This window comes from Cyprinus carpio, chromosome A6, assembly GCF_018340385.1.
Source record: "Cyprinus carpio isolate SPL01 chromosome A6, ASM1834038v1, whole genome shotgun sequence".
In the NCBI taxonomy this organism is placed as follows: Eukaryota; Metazoa; Chordata; class Actinopteri; order Cypriniformes; family Cyprinidae; genus Cyprinus; species Cyprinus carpio.
Genome location: NC_056577.1, coordinates 18,533,483 through 18,559,228, shown reverse-complemented (window position 1 = coordinate 18,559,228; position 25,746 = coordinate 18,533,483). Strand labels below are relative to the sequence as shown.

General features: G+C 36.6%; 1 protein-coding gene across 1 annotated transcript in view; it reads right to left on the bottom strand.

The window, feature by feature from the left end:
- Positions 1–21,949: 21,949 nt before the first annotated feature.
- LOC109112082 (ras-related protein Rab-6A-like) overlaps positions 21,950–25,746 on the bottom strand; it is a 358,885-nt gene continuing 355,088 nt past the window's right edge. Inside the window, exons 3-5 of the mRNA XM_042758243.1 lie at positions 23,665–23,718; positions 23,193–23,298; positions 21,950–22,084 (exon numbers count right to left, since the gene is read on the bottom strand). Coding sequence (XP_042614177.1) covers positions 21,969–22,084; positions 23,193–23,298; positions 23,665–23,718 — 276 coding nt within the window. The 3' untranslated portion in view covers positions 21,950–21,968. The remainder of the gene's footprint in view (positions 22,085–23,192; positions 23,299–23,664; positions 23,719–25,746) is intronic.

The window sequence follows — 25,746 nt, the reverse complement described above, 5'->3', positions numbered from 1 at the left end:
TCCGATTATTCTGATATTATTTTTGTTTTAAAAAGAATAAGTTAGAAAGCATTATATAGATATATTTATCATGTTGGTAAGGCAAAGTATCCGATGAGTTTCAGTTGATCAGTGTGAAGCAACTCCTGCTCAAGGGACAGCGATGACAGAAAGCGCTACCAGAAAGTGTTTGGTTTTCCTTAGTTTGACAAAAAGCCCAATGGTTTTGTTGACATGTGTGAGTGCTAAAAACACAATATAAATAGGACCACCAACCCTCTACCTTTATGAGCAAAAAATGACAGCAGATTTTTTAAGCTTACACTGTTAAAAAAAAAAAAAAAATGCAAAGCGCGATTCAGCTTCCACGGTCTGCGCAACAAACGACATTGGATATGGTTCACCAACAGTGCACATTTATAAAGGCACAATATTGTAAATTCTCGATCCCTAAAGAGGGCGCATATCAAAACAACCAAAGGCGTAGTAGGTTTGATGACGCCGTGACTGAGTGTGGAATCATGGTGGAGTTGTCGGCTTTATTTCCACAAGCCGATTGCAATCCGACAGGACTCAGGCAGAAATCATGTTCATGGATACGCTAATGATTTATTAATGGTCGTAGTATGAAGCAGGGTGAGGCTGACAGCTGTACGAAGCGGAAAGGAGGCTGTGATACGAGCAGGACAACGGCATGAAAGCAGCAGAACTTTTATTATGCCACCAGATTGACCGCTTCCGCTTCCTTCCGGTCCGGTTGGAGTATGTGGGGGAATAGCAGCAGCTGTCTTATTATACTGATGATACATTGAATAAGTTCTGTTAGTAATTGACTAATATGTCCTGTTCATCACTCTGTCAAATTACAACGCATAACCAGATTAGAACGTCTTTGTTGTTTCCATGTTTTCTACAAAAACAAACTGGGAAAATCCGGAGTACACTCAGGATTGATCGCAGGCATTACAAAACTTGGGATGGGTGAACCATGACACTCTGGGACCATCGGATCCATGTTCAATATCGTAAAAATTGCTATTGTTCTCTGCATGTTTAAAACTCCTTTTCGAACCATTTGGGATACTGTAATGTACACAACATTCAGGCACAAATATAAACACTGTTCTAGCCAGTTTTCGGAATATTTTTATAAAAAAAAATCTTGCCTTACCAACGATGATTATAATTATAGCTAGAGAATGCTTTCAAGATTACTATTTTAAAATGGAGAATAAGTCAAATCGAAAACAAAAAAAGCTATTCATTATGTAGTACATAGAGAGGCATTTCTCTCTAAAGGCACACCAATGTAGAGATGGCGAGTCAGGTTCATCAACATAATTCGTTGTGGGCACTAACTTCAGAAAACTACCAGTTTATTACAAAACAATTAACATATCCCCTCACTATTTTTGTAAATTAATACTGTGAACTGAACAAAGTTGTCTTATGTTCTAGTAGATGTTATTTTAGGCAACAGTAAAGTCGTGTTGATTTGAGAAGGCTAAATTGATCAAAACATATGCTACTCCAAAATAAATGTCTGCAGCCTGCCGCAGCCTTGGGTGGTTCCTTGTAAAAAACAAAAACGGTAATTTAAACAATAATAAAAATGGTTCCAAACATATTTCTAAATTAACTTAATAAAAAAACGAAACAAAATGTTACCAATTTGCCATAAAAAACCGAAAACTGAAACTAATTTTAATGGCTGCAACGGTCAGCTGTGGAATGGGGATACGAGAGAGGGAGAGGAAAAAAGGACATGGGCTCCAGTTGGACTGGGCTGAAAATTCAGATAAGCTATTCGGACAAGGGAAATTCAGGGAAATTGCAGGAAATTCAATTCTTCATTTCTATTAATAAGTTTCCCCTCAGCTCGGTGGGACACCCCATCTGCCCACGGGCTGCATAACCAGAAGCTACGCCACGATTCCAACTAAATGCCTGCTTGATGAAACTAAGTAGGAAAAAAAAGTGGCATTTCACTTTGATTCTGGCACTAACGTTGTGTGCTCCTATCTCACTATCCTCAACATCACATATAGCTTAGTTTTTGACTTGGCTTCTGGGTTATGTGAACTGAAGCACACATATAATTCATCTGTAACAGTGACCCTCGAGCGATCTTTCCCAGAAATGTACGCTACAGTGAACTCTAAAAGTGGGATTTCAAGGTAACAGAAAGTTGGACAGCAATTTTGAAAACATTTACATCTTCCTTCTTGAAAAAGTGTGCAGGAAGGAGTTCACAGAAAACACAGTGCAAAAATAAAATGATTATACTACACACTGTGTGTCCCCCTGGTCAGTGCACGACATATTTACTGGACCAAAGAGCAGCTGTAGGACATTGAGTGGGTTCCTACACAATGGCAAAAACTCAATATAAGCGCCTAATGCTAATTCTTAAAAGTGACCTATAGTTATTTTTGGAGGAATGGTCCCATCATTGCAATTCTGATATTTAAAGCCTGTCTTGAAACCGGACAGCTGATATGGTAACAATAGAATTGGACTGTTTGAGGAATCCGTGTGGAAATACTGCAGCCTAGTTGTGTTGTTCAAACAAATTATTACAAGTTAATTATAACATGAAATGACCAAGTTGAGTCTTTGTATGATTTCCTCCTCTGTCAAGTTCACAGTCTTGTGGACCCTCTGCAATACGTAAATGCCATAATTAAGTTAAAGAACTTACACAGGAAGGAAATATTCGCACAGAAGAAACAGAGTCCCTTTCATGTTGATAAGGTTGTTTGCAACAAGTGGTTTGCCTGTTCAATTTGAACAGGAAATAATAATAATAAAAAAAATGCTACAAAAAATTCAATAAACTGGGTAATTAAGGACATGAGGGCTGTCACATAAACAGATTTTTTTTTTTTATAATTCGCACATAATGTTGGAAAGTTTTTAAGGGATCTGAAATGACACATTTCCACAAACTCACTTCAAGACCCTGGCCTGAAAGTAAACAATGTCACGTTCTGTTCACACAGCAAAAAAAAAAAAAAAAAAAAAAAAAGTATGAGCTTAAAATACATATTAATGCATATGTAAAAACATACAACATTAACATAATCTTGTGCCCACAGTAGCCAGCTGGAGTGACATGCTTTTGAAAATGGCAAACATGTTATGTTTTTGCACCATAATTTTGTGGGTTAGTATGTTGTTTGAATTGCCCTCACTTGCTTTTTGAAATTCCTGCAAAAATTCTAGAAATTATTGTCTGCAGGACTGTTTTAGTGCTTCATCCTTGTATACAAATACTACAATAAACAAAGAAAAAAAATTTACCTCTCAACATTTTTGCGCTAAAAAGTATATATGCTGGCCATAGTCTACATTTTTTGTTCATATTTTCTGCGCGACATAACGTTTTCGAAGATTTTCGGCATTTTTGGGCAATTTGTATAAAGATCTATTTGACATTGACTTGATGTTTCTGTTGAAAATTCTTGGAAAAAACTGATTACACGAGGAAACGTTACTAAAAGTCAGAGCGGAAGGCCAACATAATCTTATCTGCAAACACAACGGAAGCTAAACACAGAGGAAGAGCACACAACAAAGCATTGTGGTGTAGATGATAGCATGTAAATCAGCTGTGAGTTATTAGACAGAACCATACGCCCTCAAGTAGTGGGCGGCTCTGCTCGGGGTGAATTGTCAAATTTTATGTCACTACCTTCGAGAATGCTGTTAAGGAAATAAAAATCTTGTCAGATACAGCAAGAATGTGTACATCATAACAATGAAGGTAAACGTAAAAAAAGTGAAAAAAGAAATCCAACTATAAGCAAAGAGGGGATAAGGATTATTATTTATTTAATTATTTAATTGGTGGGGGACGGGCTAAGGGTTAGGTATAGATGTATCTAAATTCCAGTGTATGCTGACGTCGGCAGCAAACGGGAAAACGTGCAGACATCTAGTGGTCTTCAGCCTAATACTAACGCTTGTAGCTTTCCTTGGCACCATAAAAGCACTCAACTTCCAATTCCCTTGACTGTTTAACTGGCGTGCTCCCTGATGAGTGGAGTGGGTTTGCGTTAGTTTTAGGGGGGTCTTTTATGTCCTGTGCTGAGTAATATCGCAATGCTGTCTCGGCTGCGCCGGACGCGTCAGAAATGTAATGGCTCATGTTTTATTCTGCACAATGTGCAGAGTAAGTCGTGAGAGGGTGCCCTGTGTCGTGTGGTCACACCCATTTTTTTTTTTTCACCCCCACCCACAAAAACAAACACCACACACCCATTGTTTCCCCAAAAAACAAAAGGACACAGTAAAACATTTTTTTTACACGTGGCCAACCCCTTGTGTTCCCCCACACACACGAGACCCGCCTATTAGTGCGTGGCTAAAATAAAAAAAAAAAATTTTGAAAAAAAAAAAAAGAAAAAAAAAGAGCGTAAAAAAAAAAAAAAAAAAAAAAATAATATGAAACCAGGATCAGAGTATTCTCCAAACACGTGAAAGACAGATCATAAACCTTGACGGCAGCTGACGCTTTCTGGCTTTTTCCACAAACTTACGAGAGACCTATATAGACATAACGCGGAATTTATTATGAAATACACAACAATCTGCAGGTCCCCAAACTTTATGCATCTTTTTTGTTCTCCATGTGGATACTCATTGCTCTTGGGACTGTGCCTTATGCGATTGCACACATGGCAAAACATAGGCGACCTGGGAACCTACAGGCAAACATATAGAACGCAATAAAAACACTATCGCCCCTGTTCTCAGGCACACAAAAAAATCCAAACCAAAAGAGAAACACCTCATGTCAATTCAAACGTTACGGGTTGCGGAAAGTAGTACTCTCTTACTGCTTCAACTATTCACAGATATTAAGAGAGACGATGAAACGTTTCTTGTTACCATAGCAATAGACATTTCCACTGCCACTTAACACTGAGTGTGGCAAGGAAAAAGTAATGAGAAGGAAAATAAATCGCTCAGAGTAGGCACCATGGCCAATATACTGCAAATTCCAGGACGGACATGAATGAGCTAGTATCGAGAAGTATTAATTACCCACCAAAAACTCTCAACCTTTTAATTAGATTTTACTCTGACAAACATATATCGAGACCTAGACAAATCAATTAATATTTAGCTGCAACTGGGACGACAGGTTAACTCAGAAATAGATAGTACAGCTCTATGCTGAGTCAACAGCGTGATTCTACATAGACCACTGCATAATTAATTTAGAGACTTTCGTTCTGCACTTTTATTTGACAGTACTGTTGTACTTATATGTACTGTCTAGTGTGTATTACAGTGTATTCTGACTAAGAAAGTTCTGGAAAACCAAGGAACACTCAGGGGTAGGGTTAGGTGTAGGGCTAGGTTCAGGGTTGAGTTACCCTTAGTATTACCTAGTTCTTGTCATTACTAAACTAAGTTACATCGTTTGTACCGGCAGGAGGAACAGGCCTGTACATACAAAGTGTCACCGAAATGTCTACAGGTCCATTCAGCTGTTTACAAGGCATAGGGCCCACAAAACAACATAATTTTCTGTTAAAGACAGAAGCTTGTTGCATCCCCTACCCACTAACCGGGCTTTTGTTTGTCCTCCGTCTGAAGCTCGCGGCAAAACTAGCAGCGAAAGACGTAATATTATCCGTGTGCTGTCAAACACTTCATCGCGATCCAATCACATCCAAAATAAAGGTTTTGGTGTCCAAATAGATATATCTCTCATATACGACATATACTATTATTATATAAGCTATATATATATCTTAGACTATATATAAGCTATATATATATATTATATATAGATATATATGTGGGTGTGTGTGTTGGTGTGTGTGTGGTTTTGTGGTACATGTGTACCATTATGATGTTAAGAATATATCAGGTATGTTGGCTTATAGTGGTAAAAATATTTAAATGTATCTATTTAGTTATTACTATAATATTTATACATTATATATCAATATATTTAGTATCTAAACCTAACACATTTTCTTAAATATCTCCCTGCCTGTGTTGTCAATTTGCACTATAAATCTACCACAGTCTACCCACACTCATTTATTGTACCACCCCACCTTTCTTAATTTCACGCCCGATGGGCTTCCTCACGCTTCTTTGTATCTTCGTTTGACAGTCCACCTCATATCATTACTATATATGTATATTCTATATATGTATTATATATATATATACAATATCTATATATATATAATATATATATATAAATAAAATCCAAAATAAATTGTGTTCTATCAATAATTGTATGGGCATAAAAAAGACATTTCAATTACTACACACTGTCGCTTCTGGCCAAAAATACTACCATTCCATAATTCATAAACAGCGCTTTCTTCCAGTTTGACAAAATTCGACCCTGTCCTCAATCGCACATCAAAAATCCACACAATCATAATGTGTTTAGAAATGTTTTGGATTGTTTTAGGTGGTAAATGGTTGCTTGGGAGTGTTTACCATTATAGGATGGTAGTTTTCAAACATCTGCAGCCACACAACTGTGTTCAAAACACTTTATGAAAAATGATTTTTGCTTTCTATGGCACCTTTAATGTCCAACAAAAAAATATTTTAGCCAAATGTATATTTTACTCAAAATTATCACTCGCTCACCTTGTACGTAAGCCTCGCCTACTCCTAATAACAAAAAAATTTAAATTTGCATGACTTTCTAACATTTACAGATGAAGAATATAACTGTAACATCGTCAGGTATGCACTGAGTAAAACAACATCTCAAATGCATTAAACAGCACAAATATATTCGCTGTTTGCCATGGTGGATCGATTTGATCCATGATTGACATTAAGGGCTGCTTAAGAATAAGCGTGCACATAAATGATCTTGACTCAGTGAACCTGGATCAAATTAGTGAGATTGAGTGAACAAATAGTCGTTTATGGATCCCCAATTGATTTGTTAAGTTATTTCAAGTCAGAATTTGGACTTCTCAAAATGCCCTGCTTTTTTCTTTAGGGTCTTTGTTATGACAACAGCTCCTCCATGATTCCTTCAAAAATCATAAACAAATCTATGCAAGCCCAAAAATAATTTTGGCCACCTCTTCTCTGAATAAGTTAGTTTTTTTGGTTACTATAATTTAAAACTAAAAAGAAATATTCAATGTGCGTCGTTTTAGAATGTTAGAAATTGGCTTTCCATTTATGAGAAGGGGGAACCTTGTATTTAACATTAGGGGAATGGTTTGGTTTGCTGTGTATTTTGGTCCACATGGCAATGTTTTGATGGTGGCACCAGAATGTGTCCCTGCATCGCTGTATTTATTGTCTGAAATATTGAATTATATACTTGAATGACTTTTAAACTTATATTAATTTGAACAAATTGTACTGTATGATCAAGGATATTTTTGTTATACTTCAATCAAAATAATCAGTGAAAATTTGGGGTCCTGAAGGCAAAACCAGTTGAGAGCCTAATTAGTGAAGGAACATCTCTATGAGTACAGGTGGTTAAACAACGCAATAGACCAGTACAAACAAGAGAAAGGCAGCAGCAATTTTTGCATCTGATTTAGCATCTGTACCAGAATGAGAAGCAAGCTGTTCTTATAATATGATGAGCCTCACTCTACCTTCCATCTATGGCGCCTTGGTCAGTTACAAGTGCTTAAAACTCCCAGGTACCCAAAATATTTAGGACATGAACGTCAGGAGTGTGTAGCGGCGATCCGTGTTTTTCAAAATGCACCTCTTTATACATTCGTGTTCGGTAAGAAGAGGGTCTGTGAAAGTGTATTTTTTTCCCTCGAGCCCCCCCCGACATTTTGTGACTTTAATAATTTTAAAGAATGATACATAAAAATCCTGTAAAAGATAAAGTAACATGTTTATGGATTGGTCTCAGCAGTTGAAGTAGTACTTATTTGATGGGGCTGTGGGGAGTAAATAAAGACAAAAATCAGCAGGCGGGAAGCAATGATGGCTTTGATGAGTCACAATACGGTAAGACCTGAAGAGCCAAGTCAGTTACTTGAGTAGCATATATAGATATTATGAAATGTTGAATCAAGGTGCAGCAGAGTAACCTGATTACACTGAAACTACATCATTAGACCCTTCGAGTCCCGAATGTGCTGACAAATTGTTTTGGTTTTGAGTTCACATGAAAGGATACTGCCTTCTTTGCTTGTCTCCTGCATTGCTCTCTCATTCCTGGAATGGGGCAGCTGTGGCAACACGTCGAAACAGCTGCAGGCGGGAAGAGAGATGCTGTTCGAGACTCTGCAGCTGTCTAGAACCTGAAAACTCCATAATAAAAATGCTGTCTGTTCAAATCACATGGGTAGTGAGGAATGCCCTGCTCTGAAACCAAAACGTATTACTCTAGTTTCCTATGAAAAGGAATCTAGGTAACTGGACGAAAGTATTGGACAAATTTTGCAAACATGTTCAGTTGGTCACGTGCATTTGCTGCATTGACCAACAGAACACTGCTTGCTTTATAATAAGGTTGGGTCAAAAAAAGATTATCTCTTCAAGGACTCTCAGAATCGATTCTGAGCTTTTTTTTTCCCCCCCCCCCTGCATATGCAGCAATTGTGCGTCATAGTTCTTCTTGCTGCCAATTACAGACACCTGTTCAGCTGCTCATTAAGGCAATTAGTCTAATCAGCCAATCACATGGCAGCATTTAAGAAGGTAAACATAGTCAAGACAATCTCGCTGAATTCAGCACCAAGCATCAGAATGACGGGGAAATTCTCTTAAATATTGCAAAAATCTCTTAATTCGCAAAAAAAAGTTTAAGGAGGTTTTTGACTTCTTGTGCAAAAAAGGGTTATATGCTAATGGGACGAGATGAAAACGCATATTTACCAATTAAATTCCTCCATGCACATCAAAAGTCATGTGACTTTTGCGCGATGGTGACGGGATGCAACTTGACTAACCAGCAAACCGATCTTGTTTGCACAGCAATCCTGAAATGCGTTTATAGTCCATTTTTAATTGTAACGAGCCGAGTCTGTGTTTGTTAAAGTATTCCTGTATACTTTCCTCCCATAGAACTGTATTACATGACTGCGTTTCCCAACAGCAGGCTCCACCTCCTAAAAGCAACTGACCACATTTAACTCTGCCATGTCATCTACTCCGCTTCTAATGCACCAAGTATTTTAATTTATATAGAAAAATTATTAGTAACTAATATATTATAACTTTCTTAGTGATATTAGTGCCAGTTTTTATCACAGGTAAGTTGACAGTTTCTTGCTAGCCCGGTTCATGATGCATCTACAATTTTCCTGTTCGCGACAATTGGCCACATTTTGGGCCCCGTTAAAGCTCTTTCTTTGTAGGTAAACTGTTGATTTGCAAATGCCCTACTGCTCGCTGTTTAGGTTTAGCTTTTTGAGAGTAATTTTTAACCTTGTTAACAGGCGTTTAAGGTACAGCAGAATACAAGTATAGCTGTTACTGTTTGAATTTATAACAGTAACACTCTACAACACGCACAAAACCGGATAAAAGCATATTCTACTCTTGTCGGAGAGTATCTATTCTACTAACATATGCACTTAATAACGTGATTATATAATAGCAAATAAACAGTACCACCCTGGGGTATAATTGTCCCTATTACCCTGTTGTGCGTACCTTTGCTTTGTGAGTAAAACTTTGCATGAATTAAAAATATCTAACAGTGATCTGTGGCATTGATCTACGGCACACGTACTGTGTCTCATACACACACTGCCGCCCATGAAAAATCCTGGCGAGCAAACGATCGGACTGCAGAAACCCAATTTTCAAAACTGTAACAAAATCGATTCTGGAGCAAAGACGACTTTCTCTGTTGCACATGAAGCGTCATCTGACCAAAAAAAACAATGTTATACGTAATCAGAAATGGAAGAGCTCCTCAATGATCGAAGTAATACGGTTTTCTGTGTGAAAGGGATCTCTAAATGGTCACACCTTCGGTTCAGACTAAAAACTTGCTGACCTGTAACACAGACTCTGTGAGGAGGATGCTAAAGGGACAGCAAAAAGCACTTAGTCTGGCTCTGCCTTCTGGAAACTTGCAATGGCATTGCTAAGCATTCTGCTCCTATAGCAGTGGCAACTTACCTGGCCCCACCACACTCAGCGATCGGTCCCTCCATTACAGCCATCCTCTATAAAGGGCTGTTCCCAGAAGCGATAATGAGGCTATACTGGGAAGGGATATTATAGCCCGATACTCACTCGCCAATCATAGCAATACTAGCGCGAGGCTGGGTGGGCAGAGCTCCTTATATAGCAGCACAGCGCCCTGCCGACCTTACTCTTCGCTCAATTCTCATCCGATTGGGGGAAGATACTACAGGAATGCACGAGCCACAGGGAAATGGGAACTTATGCACGTGGACATCAGCACAGCAGCTCAGAGAGGTTAGAATAGAAAGGACCCGAACCCTTTGTGTCAACAGAACCTGCAGGGTCATGTTCTCTGACAGGAACGAGAAGATGGGCACAAATCACAACACATAAAATACAACCAATTAACCTTCAAGAACTTGAAAAGGGTAAACAACAAAAAACAGAAGTTAAGCTGGAGGGCCTGTTCCAAATTAGAGCACTATTGACTCGTCCATGTCTGTTGACTCCTCGGGCCTTTGCTTTCATGCGTCCATAAGCGTGGGTCCACATTGTAATTTTTTACAAATCAGATGAGTGAGTACGAGGTACTTCGCTTTGCCCCCGTAGGCATCACACCCCCCTAACTGTGTAGTGGTTAGCTAACAGAGTTATCTACAACAACACACATTCTCTACTTTCTTCTCTTTGGTTAGTTCCCTGTGTCTTCAAAGCAATTGTTATTCTCTCGTCGCTATCTTGTATAGTGATTCCTAAGGTACTAACTGGGGCAGAAGGACACTCCATAGAGTTCCTTCTATGTTTTGTAAATAGCTAAGTCACCGAAGCCGAAAAAACCGAAATCTTTACAAGACTATTTGGTACAAAATAAAAATTAAAAACTTATACACAGTGGTGGACTTGACGTATTCTCTAGCCATTTAACAAGTGCTGAAGTCCCCAAAGATGTGTGGAGGGCTGGTTTATCCTGACGTGGGGTGCGGGGGGCCGGGGGCGTTCCGTGTGGGGCTGAAATGTGTTGCTCCATAACGACGTCACCGCTTTTACTAGTTCTCTAGCTACAACACATACACAACCTTCATTATTGGCTGTACAATCGCCACTTACTTTCATTTGTTTTAGAAACATAAAGCCTGAGATGAAAATGAACTTCACTTTCTTTTTCTATAATAACTAAAGACATTACTTAAGTCTTGACCTTTTCACAGAAAGCTGAAAAATTAACAAGTGTTCCTCTACTGGTTTCCTTGGCTCTTCTGTTCTTGCCTATCGTTTTAAATGTTCCTGTGTGCTAATGCACTTTATACTGAAGATCCAACTAACTTCAACTATTACTATGTATTACAAGTTCTTCTTATCACTTCGCAATGAGCCCTACTGCTATAAACACCAACAAAATACTCGTACTGTATTTATTCTTCTATTATTATCAAAACTTGTGTGAGCATTTTGTATTATTGAACACAAGAGTTCAGTTTTTTTCAATCCTGGAAAAGATCTGACACTCGCCTGCAATTCTTCAATCAATATTTGTGTCATTTTGCAATTACCTCTGTGAGGTAATCAGTTTTAACTAATGTCTTGCTGCTGTTATTGAATAAATAAATAAATAAATAAACTAAGAAAATCGTAGGTATTTGATCCGGAATCTCAGATGAATGTGGTTCCCTGCTCACAAGACAAGACAGAAATCAAACGTTCTTGCAAGCAAACACACATGCTCCAGTTCAGTTGGAAATGACCTCAATTTGTCAATGGAGGACTGGAAACAAGTCAGAAGGCTCCCATGTCTGGGTGACGCAATAATATGTTGTGTCAGAGATTTAGTGTATTTTTAGTGTGTTGTACTGTCCAGTGCTGAAGACTCCTGTGAAACAGTGAGTACATGGCTTTGAGAAGAAAAGGCCTTTAGTGTCCCGTAACACAGCTTGATGGAACAATGAAGAATACACACAGCTCATTCTTAGCTTTTTTGTAGAATGAAATATACTACATAGACGAAGCCTCAAGATTCCTCAAACTGTAAATGTAAAATGGAGAGATTCTGACGTCTAACTTCTGATTTAAAGACTGTACATTTCATCATTAAATGCACAATATTAATACAGTTCTCATATTAGGATAACAAATAATACTTACTTGGTGAAAGAATTCAAATATCAAATATGTTTTAATTATGAACATTTATTGAACACTGATATTATCCAAAGTACAGGGGTTTTCATACTGTGGTGGCAGAGAGGGTGCTTTGGGGTACAATGAAAAACCAAAGTTTTTAACCCATTAGGTATTTTTACTTATTTACCCTGACATGTGTTTTAAACTACATTTTTCTTTAGAGTTTTATTTTTTTGCGCAAAACCTTTTTTTTATCTTTCTTTTCTCCTGGTCCCAAACATATTTAATTATTGTTCATCTAAAAAAAAAAAAGAGAAAACAAGAAAATCATTTTTTGTCTGGACATTTACCACAAATATTAACCCGGCCGACATGTCAGGCAGTCTGCGTTGCTAATTTCTTGAGATATTCTTACGTATTTTAATATATCAATTCACTGACAAGGGGGTCGACTTGATGCAAACAGCAAAAAAAACAACCATATGTTAATGTCGAGGACAAAAAAACTCTGCACTATTGCACTAAAATTTAACTTCTAAAAAACAATTTACTAAAAAAAACAATTACTAACAAATGACTTATTACTTGCAATACAGTGAAACTGTAACCACACACACTGTGTTTTAATTAGATTGTTAAAGAAAGTTTTTTAAAAAGCTCAAAAAAGTAAAGTTTTTCAGATGACCTTCAAAAATGTTGACTATTTTGTACTTCACCTGTCCAGAATTGTTCGCGTTGCACAATTAGTAAGAAGTTGAAGTGAATGCGTGCGTAGAGGATACATCACATGTTGTCCCAAGTATGGCCAAGGACTCAAAACCCACAACCTTTTGTGTTACAAGTCCAAACTCTCTACCATTAGCCACCAACTGCTATTGTCTAGCTGACTAATATACACAACCCTTAACCTCAAAATAGCAAAGCTGTGTCATTCTAAAAGAAGAGAGACAGGATGACTGAACAACTTGGTGACATCGCTCCTGTGATCCAGTCAGACAAAGGCTGGACACATCTAACATACAACAAACACCCCGCACACTTTAAGCCCACACATACACCTACCCCTGCACTGCGTGTGGCCTTGTACGTACGGCTTCTCAGAAGAGAGAGAAAAACACAGCGTGCTGCACGTCACATCTGATCTCGGCTCCCACCTCGGGTGCTTAGATCATCCTGAATCATGCTTTCAACTGGCACCTCAGAAGATAAATCAGAACAAACAAGAGCCATTTGCTCACACCCACCATGCTGTGGGCCGCTCTTTCCAACTGAACAGTCATTGAAGCTAAAACACTCACCTGTTTGAACAGTTACGTTGGAGCCTGTCTTGGCACTGGTCTCAATAAACATCACACTCGCTCCTTGGCCCGCTGCTTTGCTCACCTTCTTCAATTGTGGATTTTGCCTGTGAAAAGGTTGGACGATTTGTATTCCATGAGTTTGTGGAGGTTTATAATAAAATTACTGAACTATGATGACACACTGCTGAAAAACGCATAAGATTTACAATCTGGTTTTTAGGTGCGTGGTCTGGATACCTGGACACAGCACAGCCATGTCTGGATAGACCAACCAAAAATATTTTGCTGCTGTGAATACGCAACAAACTCAACTCTGCTCAACTCAACCATCAACTCAGCTCAGGCTCAGCTCAGCTCAACTCAACTCAACTCACAAACTCTCAACTTCACTCACTCCAACTCAACTCAAACTCGAACTCGAACTCACTCAACTCAAAACTCAACTCAGCTCAGCTCAGCTCAGCTCAGAGCTCCAGCACAGCACAACACCTCTTGCTGGCTTGTTTCACCAATTGCTTTTTAATAAGTTGTTCTGAGTAAAACTTGTAAAAACATAACTGTAATGTAAAAGAAAAAAAATCAAATCTACTTTTGATGGCCATTCATAAATAGCCAGCCATTTTGACACAAGTATTTATTTATTGTTTTACAGTATATGCAAGTACCATATAAATTATATTTTTGTCCATCCAGTAGATGTATGTGGGGGTAAGAAATGTAGTTTTACTTGTTTGGGCTTGTTATTTGCTTAATTTGCATTATTTTGTATATTTTATACACACCTTATTTTATATACTAATGACAAAAATGTGCTTTATTTGAACATATGGCATTAACAGCTCAGAAGATTGGCTCAAAAACAATTGCATCCAGAACTGAGTGCCCATGAGCAAAGATTACAGATTTTACATCAGATTCTGTGCACCAGCTGAGCATCAGACATTAAGATGAATGGGAATGGGCTGAAGGATAAGATGCTTTATCCAGACCTCCTTGGTTGAGACAACTTCACACCACCATCATCAAAATACAACACATGCTGGAGATCAGCTACTGTACACTGGTCTTGGCAGGAGGGAATCCATGAAGCATAAATGGCAAAGAGAGGTCACAATTACCAGGACAACACATAAAGCAAAATAATACTTCTGCCAGTAATGGCAACCACTATCACGAAACTGCCCCGCCTTGACAGAAGCCCTACAAGATTTATGAAAACAGCAATAATGGAAATGTGGTATTTGATAAAGTGGTTAATGGGTCACAGATTATGGGGAGAAAAGATTATCATACAGCACAGGATGAGACTGAAACAACGGCATCAGTCAGTGCTTCCCTCCCCTCATCTCTACTAACTCTAATTAATTGATGTTGAAACTGATTTATTGCACAGGGAAGGCTCATTAATTAAGCCTCATTTGTATGACACACTTGTGGCATTAATCCATGTCTGTGACTATGGAGCATGTTTATGTGTGTATGTGACAGAGTTTGCAAGGTGGCTGAGAGAAATTAGTAGGCTGAAGAGGAGACTCGCTGTATCTCAGAGCAGTGAGACGTGAATAGGACATGATGTATTTAAGCCACTGAGCTCTGTCTGCTGGGACAGCTGTGATGTAACCATTTTTTGTTCTCTTTTGTTCTCTCCACAGACAGGAGCTCAGAGGCATTTGTGAGTTTACTTAACTCATGAATTGCATTCTTGGCTAGCTGCTTCTTAAATTACACAGCTCATTCTCTGTAAAGGGGTGCCAACCAGTGCCCCCAAGACTTGCTATTGATATAATTACTGTGATACTGAACTTAAATTACATTATTTAATTGAAATTCACTCTAAATAGAATTATCTCGGGTACGGGTAAATTATAAAACAAAATGTTGTAAATATTTTTCAGCTTATAATTAGCTTAACCCCAATGACCAACAATTTGGTAAAGAAAAAAAAAGTATTTTTCCTTTCTATTTCTGTTAAAACTTGGTTATGCTGTGACTTCTCACCTTTATATATATATATATATATATATATAGATATATCTACTATATATATATATATATATAATATATATATATATATATATATATATATACTGTATACAGTCAAACCAAAATTTATATTCGACACATTATCACAGTTTATTTGCTATTGAAAATGGGTAATAAAAAGATGACAACGTATTCAGAGTTAAACTGTGTCAGAACAAATTAAATCTTGATGTCAGATTACACTTAAGCAAAACATGGTCAGAGGTCAAAGTGTCAGAATAATTTTTTGGTCCCAAATTTTTTTAATCAATTTTACTAGTTAGTCTACTGTATGAAGAATTGTTGGGAGTATTATGTCCACAGTTTTTACTTTTATTTTGCTATCCTCACCTACATACATAAATGAACTATAGTGTCCTCCTGCACCCACTAGTAAATATATATATCTATATATATATATATATATATTATCTATATATATATATATATATATATATATATATATATCTCAAAAATTATATCTGGTGTCTGAATAATTTTTGGTTTGACTGTATATATATTAATGAATGAAACAGTATGAAAAATTTCTTATCAACGATTATAGTGGGCCAATCATGGTTATCAGTATTATCACAATAGTTGTTTTACTACCTACACAATTATTTTAAGGATATATCATTATATTATTTAAAATAAACAGTGTGGTTTTTTAATTTAGGTGATTTCCGCCTATGATGCCGACTTGACTTATTTCTGTCTCAGAGATAACATGGTCTCTTCAGAGATGCAGTCCTCTATTCATCCATGGCAGAACTATGAAGGTATTTCTTCTTTTTTCAAAGCTACTGTAACAATTGAAGAACTTGACGGATATGAACATCAGATATGGTTAGATGTGGTTTTGTTTCATGATCAAAGTCCCTCCAAACAGCGCATATATGTTTTCGCGCCCTTTTTCTTATCTATTAAAGAGTGTGAAACTGCTTTTCACTTTTCAGTCACAACCCTTAGGGAAGGAAAAGTGTGACAGCAGAAAAATGGTAAAATATAAAAGACACCAGTTTTTTTTTTCTTTTTTTTGCCATCAAATGACTTCAGAAAACCAACCCAAGGACTCCAAACCTGACCCTGAAATCTATCTCTGGCTGATGAATGTGATCTCTCAGTAGCCATAAAACGAATATATTTGATATTCAAGATGGGATTAAGAAGTGGATGTGTAGCTCAAGTTATAAATGTTGATAGAGCAGAATGTCTTGTCAGCAGGTCTGCTGAATCTTTCGGTCATAAATGTTTTATAAATGTTAGGCTCACAGAAAAGCAAGCACATACTGTACATATTTAGCATGCATGCAGACGGTTATCAGACTATATTCAAAAAAGTTGTTGTGATTACATTCAGGAGTTTTAAAGTCCTTTCAATGCTTCACTTCTTCACAAACTCATTTGTTTTATCACTAACTCTACGAAATGGCGAAAAAAGCATTCAGCACTGCTCTTTGTACATACGGTACATCTTGACCTTGAAATAGTCGATTATAATGTGCTGCAGGCTGTCAAAAAAACCTGTGGTTTTTCACACAACACATTTTCTTTTTTCAAGTGGACAGTAAATTGATTGTGTTTGACGCTTTAGACTGATGTATACAGTACTAGGTTGGGCTGAATGTGTCCCTCTTTTTGTTTTTGGTATTGGCTCAAAGAAAGGTAATCTCAGCTGACATCAAGTAGGGTGGTCTGGAAGAGCGCAGTGCCATCTGTTCCTCTGAGAGAACAAACATCCTCTGGACAGAAATTCCATGCCATTACCACCCACCACTGACTTTAAATCTGTTATTCCAGTAATATTACAGTAAGACGTTACTTCCTTCACCAAATGAGGAAATTCAACCTGCCACAGGAGCTGCCGAAACAGTTCTACTTGGCCATCACTGAGTCCGTCCTGTGTTCATCCATAACTGTCTGGTTTGGTTCAGCTACCAAATCAGACATCAAGAGACTACAACATACACTCAAGGATTGCTGAGAAGATTATTGGTTTCCCCTGACCCAATCTCCAAGATCTTTACACCTCCAGAGTGAGGAAAAGGCTAAGAAATCACTTTTTGACCCCACACACCCTTAGCCTACTCTCTCTTTCAAAACTGTTGCCCTCTAGTTGACAGCCATGCACAAGAACAGTTTTTTTTTCCACGCAGGCTATTCAGCTGAACATATATCTCTACTGTGTAATTCCTCTTTCTTATGTCTGCACTATCATGTATATGTTTGTACTATGTCTGTACTTTCTCTGCACTGGAAGCTCCTGTCGCCAAGACAAAATCCTTTTGTGCGTAAAACATACTTTGACAATAAAGCTCTTCTGACTTCTGAGTTGTTTGCATTTTGTATGCATATGTGTGGCATATATTGTACGTATATGAAAAATTCTATAAATGATATAAAACACACATATCGCAGGAAATGTTCTGACAGGTTGCTCCTTCCTGACTTACTACTGGTTGCCATGGCAACAGTCTGACCCAAGGTTTTTAATATCTTTCCTGTGCCCAGAGACACTCACTACACTGTGACAGAGGATCCGCCTCCAATCGTGTAACTGCCATCTCAGTCGTCTAAAGTGTGATTGCAGATTCAGAGTCACAACAGGAGCAGTCAGCAAAGAGCATCTATAGAACACTACAAACACCATATGATGAGATGCACGTTGAAGTTACCAGCCCATTGTCACCACTGCCATAAAGGCAGTAGTTACAGTATGTCTACTGTCATCTACTGGTCTTAAGCCAGTCTTTATCTATTGCTGTGAAACAGCCTAAATCTAGTCTCCTTTGACAGTCAGTATTGTTACAGTTTTGTCTAACATCATGAGACACTCTAATCTCAAAGCTTTATGGTCTGATGTGAATTTATCAATTCCATTGATTTGTTATAATTTACTTACTTTTGGTTTCAGAACACTTGGAAATCAGGTTTTTATTACATTAATGTTCAGAAATTTAGGGTCTGCAAAAGTTTTAATGTTTTTGAAATCTCGTATGTTATCTGTGTGTTAAGCCTCTTGTGTGATCAAAAAATACAGATTATAATTTAAAATAACTGTCTTCTATTTAATATATATATATATATATATATATATATATATATATATCTATATATATATTATATATATATATATATATATATATATATATATATATATATTTATTCCTGGACTGTTTTCACACTTTTTCATAATGCAAATCTAAGAAACATTACTCTTACATTAATCTAAGAATTTCATCAACCATTACTCCAGTGTTCAGTGTCCCATGATCCTTCAGAAATTATTTTAATATGCTGATTTCAGGCAGACGCTTCCACGGTCTGATGGCAAAAACGGGAGAGGCTCAGAAGGAGTTTCTTCCCTCACGCTATCAGACTACTAAACATGGACATTAAACATACTCCACTTTAGAGACTCTGGTAGTGTAGGGTTACCCAATAACTCTCTGCACACTGCACATTTTTGAGATAAGCTAGCTACTGTATGCAACTCATCCTCACTGCACATTGCTTACATCTCTACACATCATCTGTGTAGTAGTTTAATATATTGTGTATATTTCCTTTTTTGTATTTAATTTTCTTCTTATTTTTTCTTCTTATTTTTCATAAATTTCATTATTTGTAATTAATTTCCTCTTGTTTTTTTGCAGTCTAAAAAGACCTACATTTCACTGCTTGTTGTATGTCATATAACTTGTACGTGACAAATAAAATCTTGAATCTGAATTTAATCTTTGGTGCTCAATGAACTATTTCTTTATATTGTCTCAGTTGAAAACTGTTTTTTGATTAACAGAAAGTTCAAAAGGAAAACATTAATTTTAAATAGAAAATGAGACACTGCTTAATAATTTAACAGTTTAAAAAAAAAAAACAAAACAAAAAAAAACATAGAAGTCCAACAAGAAGCACTTCAGAAACAGATGAAATTGCATTTAGCAGGACTCATGGGATCTTATCAAATCAATCCAAATTGCAAACTAAATCCAACCTTGGGTATTTTATATAATTTCAAAATGAGTGCACAACTCCACAACATCATCCCCAAACGTATCATGTGTACCACTAAATGGCAGTATGCCTTCACTGGCCTTTGAAAGGGTCATTTATTTTATCATAATATATTTTCCATAGTGTCTACATTTACACTAAAGAAAAAACCTATCACTGTTGACTATCTGGGCATATGAACATGAATGTAGTTCGTCTGTAAATATGCACATATTTTGTTACACAGACAGACATTTGTGCTGCATGATATAAATAAAGTAATACAATTCACTGCTGTGAAACAAATTAACCTTATCAATTCTTCATAGGCAATTTACAAAATGGACTAAATATCAAGGCTGGGATAATGAGAGTTGATGAGTGTTTCATGTTAGCACAGAGCTAAGTGCCTCCATTATCAGCCTGTTCCTCTGTTCCTGAGCCACCTCCACCTGCCACATTCCACCACAGTCGTCAGGGAAACCAATCATGAATAACACTCATATTTAAACATGTTACAATAGAAAGGGTTCAGCTCTATCTCAGCATGTGGCATCGATCACCATGGTGACAATCAGATAAAACAATCAAGTTTTCAGGTTTCTAACCATATTTAATTGTAAAAACTGCTCTTGCTTCTAATAAATTGTTCTGTTTCTAAAAATTGTTCTGTTGTTTCAAAAGTCTCCTAAGACTGAGAGCTGTGAATTAGTATGGATAACCTGGTCTTTTTCTCAGGAGGTGCAATGGAGGATGAAAACTATAGAGGCAAGTTATTACTGAAGAAAAGAGAGGAAAACATTGACCTCCCTCTGGGACACACACACAGAGAGAGGAAAATGAGAAAAGAGAGAGAGACTGAGCTGTATTTATCCCTGAGCTCCCACATCTCTGAAGGACTGAGTAAGTGAAGCATGAAATGCTCATTTCTTACAAAAGTTTAATTTGTCTGATGGCACGTTTCTCTGATCTGTCTACAGTGAAACATTTGACATTGAAATTTCATATTTATAAAATTGATTTAATCTGTTCCCAACTGCATGTTTTTACTAAGGTTAGGGCTGGTGACTATAAATTCAGGCTTTGTACTGATTAAAGCATGATACATGGAAGTTTTTAAAACATGGGTAGACCGAGAGCAGTGTTGGGGTGTTACTCATTTAAAAAAAAAGGTAATTAGCTAAACAACAATCTAGGGTAAATACAAAAATACAACAACAAGAAAACGAAAAAAAAAAAAATGTAAAAAAAGTGATGAACTATGTGACATTTTTTCAGTCAGAGCTATATTTATCTGGCGTAGATTTCAAATAGGGCAACAACATTAACTTGAACATATATGATCACTTGTGGTCAGTAAGATTTTGTAATGTTTTTGAATACAGTAAAAGTAATATTTTGAAATATTACTACAGTTTATTTGAATACATTTTGAAAGGTTATTTATTCATGGATGGAAGAGCTGAATTGCTTGATGCGTGAGAAAGATTTTTTATTATTACAAGTGTTATAAAAGAGTTGTGCTACTTATTATTTCTTTGAAAACTTGATACTTTTTTCAGAATACTTTCCAGATGAATAGAAAGTTCAAAAGAACAGCACTGATTTCAAACAAAACATTTTGTAACACTGCAAATGTCTGTACTATCACTTTTGATCAATGTAATGCATCCTTGTTGAATCGAATTATTAATTTCTTTCCAATAAATAAAATAAAATAAAATAAATCCTGCTGACCACACACTTGTCCATTGTAGTGAATATTTTTCCACTAAATACATCTAGAATGTCAAATTACACTGTATAATTGAGTCAAAAACAGTGATGAACAGCAGCATTTATCTAAATCTTACATGGAGAGCCGCTGGATTGGTAAATATATTTTGTCAACACAAATAATTTAAAGGAACCATCCAAATGAAGCAATTCACAAAAAGAATTATACTTCTCAACACTAAATAGATCATTACCTTGACTCATTTGGCCATGTGTACAAATATATAACAGTAATGTAGCATTTTGCCTCACTACATTGTAACAGGTTGGGGAAAATAGTAGCTTGTTATTTTAAAACTTAATTGTAAGTTAATACTAAGTGTAGTTAAGCATCACTGCTTTGACCTAGTTACTCTCCAGCACTGTCAGGGAGAGTTCCCTTTTAGAGCAAACCTTCTATAAACAATGTGTTACTTTTTGCATGGCTTCCTCTACCTCTTATCTTTCACACAAATATAGGGTTTGTTCTCAGATTATCCATCGCCTTTTATTCCCAGAAGTCTAAAGTGAGAATAAGGCTTCCTTTTCACTTTTGTTTTTCAGAGAATCTCTTTAATGAAACTGTCAGCTTTGATTCACACTCTGGTGAGTGAATCAGCCTTGTTAAGCAGCTTAAAAATAAAAGCATGTGAGAAAGATTGAGAGTGAGACAACTCACCTCTTATCTGCCAAATCTGTTTTATTGCCCACCAGCATGATGATGACATCACTTCCTCTCTCTGTTCTCACATCATCGATCCATTTGGAAGTTTGCTGGAATGAATTCACATCTTTATAGAGAAAAACAGAGATAGAAGGTGGTAAATACTTTGTAGGGCTAACACTGAAATAATCTAGATTTCAGACTCTGCTGTTAATATTGCTGTTTAATATATCCAAAATAATTTGTGCGCCACTCCATAAAGCAAGAGAGAGGCCAACCGAGGAGGGTCCATGTGTACCCAGCTGAATATTGTTAAATATTGTTTTAAGATCACTTAAATTATAAATTGTTATCATATTTGTTAATAAATGGCAAATTAAAAACAATCTGATAATTTGTAGTTTAGGCTGGTATACTGCATCACACTGTTATGTTGAATGGCTACAATAACTTTAACTACAATTTATCTGCATATTCAATGTAAAAATATTTATATTTTGACAAATTTTAATGTATTTATTTATTTATTCATTTATTTTCAACTAATCGACAGCCATAACAGATTTATAAGTTGTGTTGATCATATCATTATTATTTACATTAATACTTTGGTTGGAGGGTAAATTATTTTAAACATTTTTATTACTTTTTTTTAATCAAAATGTTTTAATTCATTTTTTTATATCAAATTTATATGGTAATTGAGCTTATATTATTTCTTATCTTAAGAAAATGCAATAAATATAATGCCACTATTGTACATCACTGTGTGCTGTTGACATATTATTGAAATATTCAACTGACTAATAAATTAAGGTTTTATTATGGCATTTACGCCTGCTCATGCTCATGTGCATGACATCAGTGAACCTGCTTCTGCTTCAAGGTGAAACTGACTTTGGCTGTTTCCTGGTGACACCAACAGAGCTGTGTGCATCGTTTACTCTATCTCTAAAAGTCACAGTGGGGCTTACAGACAATAAAACTGTCATCTTTTTATCATGACAAATAACCTACAGCTGCTTCTGTAATCTTTGGGGTTGAATCTATCTGGTTATAGTGTTAAACAAGGGCAGACCTGTAACGCACTTTACTGACAGAAAATCATCTTTGATCATATCTCAACTTGACAAATCGGGCAGCTGTAATCATGTTAACCACCATGATTTTTTAGCCCTTCGGTAATGTATTGAAGAGGAGGTTTAATCACTGAAGTGTGCGTGTGTTACACTCACTTGTGATGTCATACACCACCACAGCTACGGTTGAGTCTCTTATATAGCTCGGAATGAGGCTCCTGAAACGTTCCTGGCCTGCCGTGTCCCACAACTGCAACCGAACCTGCAAGTCAGAGACCGGCCAGCTGAACAGTCAAATTATTCAGCCTCTCAAACACACACAATTACATAAACACAAGCCAGGAGCTGGATCGATATGACCTTATAAAACCACACCAAACTGCTTCGCTGAAGGTCATGGAATCATTTCTGGGTTATAAACTCCAGACATCTCTAGAGGATACGATCTATTTTCTTGATACATGAGCTTCCAGCCATATACTAAAACTGTCAGGCATCCAGCTGGTATAATAAAAAAGCTTTGGAGATTCAATATGGTTTCATTAAAACTCTTCTCTTTTGACATGGAATAGTAAACAGAGGAGTGCATTTGATTTACTGTTGTATTAGAACATGCTAGACTGCTTACCGTTCTGTCCTCCAAATACATGGTTTTTGACAGGAAGTCGATTCCAATTGTCGCCTGTTATGACAGAAGGAAAACATCTTGTAAGAACAAAATAAAATCAGATGTTGACATCGAGTGGAAATATGGCTGTTTCTGTGCACGGCAAATATAAATGTGTTCTTGATATCGTCCCAAGAATCAGAAGATGTTGTCTAGATTAAAACAGACAGCCATTACGTTCTGCCTGTCAGTTTGATGATGGTAATAACTGCTATACATGATCACTCTGTTCTGGGACCTGCCTCTCTTTATGATATATTACACATACTGCAACGTGAGAAAACAACACATACATTAAAAATGAAAAAAATAAAACACATTTTTCCAAACAAATGCATTGATGATGAATTTTAGTGAATAACGGGGTTAAATTTATGTCTGTTCCTCACACAAAAAACCATGAATCTGCCAATATTAAATATATCACTGTTGGACTATATTAGATGAATACTGGCCAATATTGGATATTTACAGCAAGTCTGCATATTTATTTCTCTTATTTTACATGTACATTTATACCTTCACCATCATCTAATGCTCCCTTAAGTTTAATCTTTAAAAAACACTTTGTAGCATTTAAAATGACTGGTTTAACTTTTTAGCGTGTCATTTTTTTCTATTAATTTTTATTTATCATATATTATCATATATGTAGATTTATATATACATGAGAGAGAGACAGTGCACAAGTCACATGGACAAATTTTATAGTATTTGCTCCTTATTTATAAGGTATTTTGTCATTTTGTTAAATTTAAACTTCATTTTATAGGAATAAAAATCCTACATGCTCGGAAAAACATAATAGTGAGCAAATAAATCCCACAACAGAACCTCCGATTTCCTGAAGATTATCTGAGTTTACTAGATATTCTCAACCAGTCATCACATAGAATTTAAATGTACAGATGAGCTGCCAACATTATTGTAAGATAAACTGATGTATTGGCTCAGGCCACCTCACATCTGCATTGGTGAGATTATTTGAACACTGATAGAATGAAAGTGCCTTCTGTCGTTGAAAGCAAATTCATTCTCTGCTGGTTCTTTAATTGCAATAAGAGGGCAGTCAATTGTGTCGCTTACATTTGTAAAACCAGCTATTGCTGAAAATTGTCTTTTGAGTGTGACTGTTGAATCCAATATACAGCATATATTTTTTTTAAATCCTCTGTTCAATTTCCAGCAGTTGCAAAAAAAGGCAACTATGCCAAGTGTACATTTGCATAATGGTATGTACGCTATTATGTCAAGTTTGTTGTTTCTTAATCCAAATGCATTTTACGGAGGCGTTTTGTGTGTGCTTTTATCTAGGTGGCCCCTGGTCTTCTCAGTTGTAGCTCCCTGTCGGCAGGTCCTGGATCGATAGGGGTCCACAGATCAGTGGGATCTGAAGAATACATCATGGAAGTCTGCAGTACAGAGGACTGGCCTTTTTGTGATTGTGATAAGTAGAACATTTCTACTGTAGCCAAGATTTGCTATACACTACATATTGCTTTGTGTGAGTAAACTGTATGTATGCAGATAAAGTAGTATTCACTATATATCCAATTTTTAATATACCGCTGAGTGATAACATAGTTGATATTTTTTGAATATATAACAATCAAGCAGTTGGGAATTGCTATATATTACACACCGCTTATCATGAATGCACCCTAATGAATATAACCTCACAATTTAACAAGCCCCTTATTTTGTGCATATTTTATTTCACTCATTCAAATAGCTGGACTATAAATTGACATTCTTTCATACAAAACACAAAGTCATGTGTTTATGAATGTATAACTGATCATGTGTGAGACTAAAAACAACAGTTGGTCCCTCAATCCACTCGTACACAGCTGGTCATCAGCATAATGGTCACGCTTCCGTTTCCGTAGCGATGCCAGGCCACTGTGCTGTCTTAAACAGAAGCAATGAGCTCTTTCACCCTGCCACTCTGTTTCTTTCTTCTGTTTTAGGTTTCGCTGCGGGTTGACCATCCCCCTTCTCTCTCTCTCTCTCTTGATCTACTTTTGGAACATGAAAGAGGTA